The sequence below is a fragment of the Echinops telfairi genome, unplaced genomic scaffold (genome assembly GCF_000313985.2).
Source record: "Echinops telfairi isolate 266 unplaced genomic scaffold, ASM31398v2 ScPeMD7_443;HRSCAF=831, whole genome shotgun sequence".
NCBI lineage: Eukaryota > Metazoa > Chordata > Mammalia > Afrosoricida > Tenrecidae > Echinops > Echinops telfairi.
In genome coordinates, this window is record NW_022104341.1 from 82038956 (window position 1) to 82045797 (window position 6842).

At 49.9% G+C, this 6842-nt stretch overlaps 2 protein-coding genes across 3 annotated transcripts in view; one reads left to right on the plus strand and one right to left on the minus strand.

Annotated features, from left to right (window-relative positions):
- The window catches only part of LURAP1 (leucine rich adaptor protein 1), a 14283-nt gene extending 13493 nt beyond the window's left edge, over positions 1–790 (minus strand). Inside the window, exon 1 of the mRNA XM_004699461.2 lies at positions 558–790. Within this exon, the coding sequence (XP_004699518.1) occupies positions 558–755 (198 nt within the window). The 5' untranslated portion in view covers positions 756–790. The remainder of the gene's footprint in view (positions 1–557) is intronic.
- The window catches only part of POMGNT1 (protein O-linked mannose N-acetylglucosaminyltransferase 1 (beta 1,2-)), a 24450-nt gene that overhangs the window by 8203 nt on the left and 9405 nt on the right, over positions 1–6842 (plus strand). The gene's annotated exons all lie outside the window — the stretch shown is intronic.

A 6842-nucleotide genomic window follows, 5' to 3' on the forward strand; every position in this document is an offset into this window, starting at 1 on the left:
GGGGTGGTCGTGGGTATGGGGACAATGGGGAGAGCGTTTTTGGTGCCCGCTGGCCCAGGCAATTTTCAGGTGCTACGTCGTCCTGTCCTTCATCAAATTTCTTCTTTGCTGAATCCTGAGCTGATTACTGGAGTCTCGGGTAAACCAAACCCCTTCCCGGTCCGTCCTCAAAAAGCTCCCAGTTTGGAGGAAGAAACAAAACAAAACTGGATAAAGAGAGGCGGGGTGGGAACAGGTGGCAGGGGTCCTGCGAGGATTTGCGATTTGCTCGGCTCTGTGGCTTCTCCGGCCCTGCTCTCCCAGGGCCATTTGTTGGGCAGGGTAACTTCCTAGAGCCTGTGCCTCACCCCCCAGGTCCCCAAGATTCTTGGGGGGCGATTCATAGAGATCCCTCCACCTCCCACTCCGGGATGAGTGCTCAAGTTGGGTGGGATGCTGAGGACCGGCGAGGAGTTTTACCCCCCGCCCCCTGCAGTCCAACTCCGGGGACAGCAGCCGGTCCTGTCGGGTCCTCAGCTGAGCGCTCAGGTCCCCCCACCCGCGGAGCCGACACTCACCAGCTCCGTCCTCAGCGTCACGAGCTTGTCCCCCAGGCCGTGACCAGGGCTAGACGTCCCCGGGAGCCGCAGGGCGCCGCCGGTCCCCGGCTCCCTCTCCCCTCGCAGCCCGCGGAGCAGCCCTTCGGGGGTCTTTCTGCCCACCTTGCTCTCCACGTCGCGCAGGTCGGGCGTCTGAGACCCTGCAGTCCCCTCCATGGGGACCCCAGCGTGGGCAGCGCCGGGGCCGGGATGCCGGGGGCTGGGGTGGGGCTGGCTCCCCCGGGGTCCTGCTTTCTCTCCCCGGCGCCGCGGCGGAGCGGAGCCGAGCGGAACCGGGCCGTCCCCGCCCCCGCGGGAGGAGGGCGCCGTAAGTCTCCGAAAAGCCGCGCAGAGCCACAGACGGGTCCGGCGCTGCGCAGACCCCCTCTGGCCGTGGACCGCAAGGGACCAGGGGACGTTGCATTTGCACTTGACAGGGCACCGAAGAGAATTCCATCCGGCTCCTGAATCCAGCCAGGCACCCGGCGGGCGCCCAAGAAATGCGTGCGTGCCGGATGAAGACTGGGCAAGGTTAACGCACTGCAACAGCCAGGGTTGCACGGGATTTGGGAAGGCTTCCTGGAGCCCAGGAGCTGGGTCTCAAACAGTGGTTAGATTTAGCTAGTCACTGAGTGTGCGCAAAAACACACACGCGCGCGCGCGCGCACACACACACGCACGCACGCACACACTCGCACAGTTCTAGGCCCCAGTAGCTAGAATTTAGCCCCAGAGAGCAGAAAATAAAGTCCTACCATCCAGTGAGGCACAAAATAGTGCGGAAGCTAGAGAGGTCCACTGGAATGGATCCAGCGAATGATGCTGGATCCTGTAGACCGGTGTTTTTTAAGCCTGACTGCGCCTCGGAATCACTGTGGATCTTGATCTAACAGTGGTGGGGCCTGCGATTCTGTCTTTCTAATAAGCTCCGCAGACCACACCTTGAGTAACAAGGTTTTATTTTTTCTATGGGTCACTAAAAACGTTTTCTTTTCTTTTTTGGAGGGTGGGGGCTTGTTTTTCTTATCTTTAAACCAAATCATGCCAGTCTATGTCTGCGAAAGGGTTTACAATAAAAAGATGGCCCTGCCTTTCCTTTCCCACCTCTCATCTCTTTCTCCACTAGGTTTGTTTGTTGGTGTTTATACCCATTATTCAAAAGAGTGGGCTTATATTGCTATTTCTTGATTTTTAAGCTTGTCTAATGACTTCCTATTATGATAAATATGGATCTAGCTCACTTCGACCCTGTACTTCCCTTTCTCCATCGGCACCATCTACTTCTAGCGCTGCTTCTTGGGTCATCTAACACATGGCTCTCAGCAAACTGGAGCTCTTGGTACATCCATGTGGCTCTGAAATAAAATTGAGCATGAAAATAAAACTACCCTACTTTCACTTACAAAGATTTTAAAGGATATTATTAAGACAATGGTGATTTCATTTGTTTGTAAAAAATATATTTATAGGGCTCAAAGAATGTTTAAATTGTTGGGAGGGAGAGAATTGGCTCTTGTCTCAAGAGTTTATCGACCTCTGATCTAATGCATCTTGCCTGCACTCACAATCAATGATCCTCATTGCAACTGCAGTTAAGAAATGAAATGATATCCTGCATTGGGTAAATCTGCTGCACAAGACTTCTTCAAAGTGTTGAAAAGCAATGATGTCACTTTGAGGGCTAAGGTGCGCTGGACCCAAGCCAAGATAGTTTCAATGGCCTCATATGCATGTGAAAGTTGGACAGTGAGTAAGGAAGACTGGAGAAGAACAGAGTCGTTTGTACCGTGGTGCTGACAAAGGATGGCAGGCACTGCGGACTGCGAACAGGATCTGTATTGGAAGACGCACAGGCAGGAAGCTCCTTACAAGCCAGGGTGGTAAGGGTTCATCAGGTACTTTGGACATGTTGTCAAGAGCAACCAGTCCCCCTGGAAAAGGACACGTTTGGTAAAGTAAAAGGGCAACAGAAAATAGGAATAGCCCCAACAAGATGGACTGACCCAGTGGCGGCGACAATGGGCCCAAACAAAACAGCCCTGCAGCTGGTGCAGGACTGCGCAGGGCTTTGTTCTGTTGTGCACAGGGCGCCAGGAGGAGGAACCCCGGGCACCTGACAACAGCAGGCACAGGTTCCCAAATTTATTTGGCCTACAAGCCCCTTTCCTGAGAAAAAAAAATTGCCCCGTGTTCCTCCTGGCAATTAAAAACTTTATATTGTAGCTCATAATGCAAGATAAAGTGTAGATGTCTGCTTTTGCAGCCCCCTCCCCCATCATTCCAGTGTCCCCAGGGAGAGGTATTGGCCACTTTGGGAAATACTGATGTAGTCGTTACTTTTGTCATTTTAACTGACACATTGTCCCTTAGACAATATCTCTTTATTCACACAAAGATTTTAAGTCAAAGATTGACAGAAAAAAATGCATTTTGGAAAACTTACTTTGGATTTCTCAAGGAGAAAGGATCAGACAGATAAAAAAATCTGGAGTGGAATAGGCTTGTTAGAAGAAGAGCAATGGAAATGACTGGTTATGACCTTGGAGAAGGACTGGACCAGAAGGGGGCCCTTGAGGGGCTAAGATTGACAGGACTTGGTGACTGTTTAGGGTCATTTATTTATGGTAGCATTTGATAAATTCAAGGGGGTTTCAAAAACATCATGAAAAATTACAATATCTTTTAATTCCATTTTCCTACAAACTTTTGAAGTCCCTTCCTATTTTTTTTTAATTAATGATTTCAGCAAATATTATGGAAAGCCTACAATGTCTTAGGCTATCTGGCAGTGCAATGGTTTAAGTGTTTGGCTGTGAACTGAAAGGTTGGAAACGTCAACTCACCTAGTGGCTCCTTGGGAGAAAGAACTGGCAGATCTGCTCCTATAATGATGGTTGTGTGACATCTAGTGGATTTTGATTCCTAACAACCCTACAAGGGGGAGTAGAATGGCCTCATAGGACTTCCTAGGTTGAATGCTTTAACCATTGTGCCACCGGGGCCCCTTTGGAGAATATAGTGGTCATTAAAGAGATCTAGGGACTGGAGAGAGAAGAAGGCATCAAGGGTGGACTCCCAGCTGTTTGGCCTGATGTGATTCAACAGGAAGGAAACCTAAGAGGAGGTCTGGGAGTGGGGGTTGGGGGGACCTGTGAGGCTTTCTACTCCCATAAAGTGTTGCAGTCTTGGACCAGAGGATGTACACTGGTACAGGTGGGAACTGGAAACACAGGGAATCCAGGACAGATGAACCCCTCAGGACCAGTGGTGAGAGTGGCGATACCCGGAGGGTGGGGTGGAAAAGGGGAACCTATGACAAGGATCTACATATAACCTCCTCCCTGGGGACGGACAACAGAAAAGTTGGTGAAGGGAGACATCGGACAGTGTAAGATATGACAAAATAATAATTTATAAATTATCAAAGGTTCATGAGGGAGAGGGGAGCCAGTAGGGAGGGGGGAAATGAGGAGCTGATACCAAGGGCTCAAGTAGAAAGCAAATGTTTTGAGAGTGATGAGGGAACAAATTACAAAAGTACTTGACACAATGGATGTATGTGTGGATTATGAGTTGTACAAGCCCCCAATAAAAAATAAAAATAAACAAGTTGCAGTCTCTGCAGCCCACAGGGACCATTCTAGCCTGTCCTCTAGGGCCGCTATGAGTCTGACTTGACTCTCCATGGCAGTGAGTGGAAATGTCCAGAATCCCTGGGCGGCGCACTTGGCTAAGTGCCGGACCCTGACAGGTTGGTGGTTCTAGCCCGTTCAAGAGAAAGGCCTGACAATCCACTTCTGCAATGTCACAGCCGGGGCAACCCTATGGGGCATTTGTCTGCACACAGGGGCTGCCCTTTGTTGGACTCAACTGTCTTTGTTTGCTTTGTTTGGACAGTGGTGCTGGGCAGGCAGCGGGGCAGCGTCAGCCTGACACAGGAGGAAGGTTAGCGCTGTCGCGAGGGGTGTGGCAATCTAGATGGAAATGGAGGTCACGAGAGTGGGTGAGATCTTCCAAGGATAACGAGTTCGAGAAGAGAAAAGGGCTAGGCAGGAACCCAGAGAGACATCTTTTTTTTTTTTTTTTAATACTTTTATTGGGGGCTCTTACATCTCATCACAATCCATACATTCATTCATTGTGTCAAGAACATTTGTACATATGTTGCCATCATCATTTTCAAAGCATTTTTTTTCTACTTGAGCCCTTGCTATCAGCTCATTTTTTCCCCCTTCTCTCATGAACCCTTGATAAATTATAGATTATTATTTTCTTATCTTACACCGTCCTCTGTCACCCTTCACCCAATTTTCTGTTGTTTGTCCCTCTGGGAGGGGGGTCTATGTTGATCCTTGTGATCGATTCCCCCTTTCTTCCCCCACCTTCCCCTATCCTCCTGGTATCTCTGTTCTCATTATTGGCCGTGAGGGGTTTATCCATCCTGGATTCCGTGTTGCAGGCTCCACATCTTTTTAAAATGTTAACAAAATGGGTTGGATTTTCTTCTGTTCTACTATATCCTTATTGGGGAAAATCACTGATGGCCTCAACTCCTAAAATAGTACTGGTCACATGCCAAATCACTATTTAAGGAGCCCTGCCAGGAGCCCTGGTGGTGTAATGGTTGCGTGTTGGGCTGCTAACTGCAAGGTCAGCAATTCAAAATCACCAGCCTCTCTGAGGGAGAAAGAGGGGGCATTCTAGTATTGTAAAGAATTACCGCCCCAGGAACTCACAGGGGGCAATTCTCCCCTGCCCTAAAGGCTTGCTATAAGTTGGCATCAACTTGACGACAGTTTGGTTTGGGTTTGGTGGTGCTGGTGGGTAGCACAGGGCTGCTAATCACACAGTACGTCGTTCAAACACAGAGCTACTCCAGGGAAGTCAATGCTTACCCAACAGAGCCCAGAAGGCTCTAGACTCCAAACAGAAACTTGTACCAGTTTCATCAAGCTCCTCAGGTGATTCTGCTGCAAGTGAAACTCTGAGGACCACTGTGCTTAGCAAAGGGAACTCCGGTGACAGTGGTTTAAGAGCTTGGCTACTAACCAACAATAGTGGTGGTGGTGGTGGTGGCGGCGGTGTTTCAAACCCACTAGCTTCTCAACAGGAGACATGGTAGTTTGCTTCTGTAAAGCTCCATAGGGAAGGCACTTCTCCACGGGGTAGGCAGCTGTACTCTGTCCTTTGGGGTCATCACAAGTCAGAATCCACTCTTGCACAGTGAGCTTGGTTTTGGTGTTAGACTAAGTACATTATTTCACGGAACCTTCACCACAACTCCACCAGTATTATTATTCCCAGTATTATCCAGGGGTTAAGAGCTGAGTCCGGAACCAGGCCACCTGTGTCCCAGGCTCTTCCAACTTTTGTGATATTGGGCCTAATTTTCTTTACCTGTAAGATTGGGATAGCAACGACAACAACAAAAACCACTGCCGTTGGGTCAGAGATGAAATCGTTATGAGAGCCCTCAGCCTCATGGTTCACCCACAGTACTGCTGGGAGGTTTGAACCAGTGCCACGGGGCTCCGGGATAAAAATACCAAAAAAACAAAACAAAACTCACTGCCATCGAGTAGATTCCAACTCATAGTGACAGAGTAGGGCCAAGTAGAGCTGACACTGTGAGCCTGTAAATCGGAAAGAGGACGTTCATCTTTCCTCCCAAGGTGCAGCCGGTGGTTTTAAACTGCTGACCTTGAGATTAACAGCTCCCTGTGTAACCCACTACCCCAACAGGGTTCCAGGGTTAGGGTAGCCCCTCCCTAATAGGGTTGTTAGGGAGCTCTGGTGGCCTGGTGGCTTTTGCTTGGGGCTCCTAAAACCTAAGGTCGGTTCCAACCCACCAGCCTCTTTTGAGTAAGAAGCATGAGGCTTCCGTGAAGATGTTCAGCCTCGATGGGAGCAATTCTACTCCTGTCTGAAGGCAGTGCGTTTGGTTTTCTTAATGGGGGTAGTTAAGGCATGAACCGAGCTAACGCTAAGGAAAGTGTTTATAACAGTGAGTAGCATCTAGCCAGCATCATACAGGTGTGGCCCAGTTTCAACAGTAGAGACGAGACCCTAAGCCGAGACCCTAAGCCGAGAGATGAAGTGACTTGCCAAAACCCAGGGGCGTGATGGTGCCAGGTTTTTAATCTAGGCTCCTTCACCTCCGAAGGGCCGGCGGACTCTGCTAGCGTGCAGCCTTCGCAGCGCGGCCGGGCCAGGGTGCAGGGCTGGGCCCGAGGCCTGGATCCTGCCCGGTGGTCTGGTCTGAGA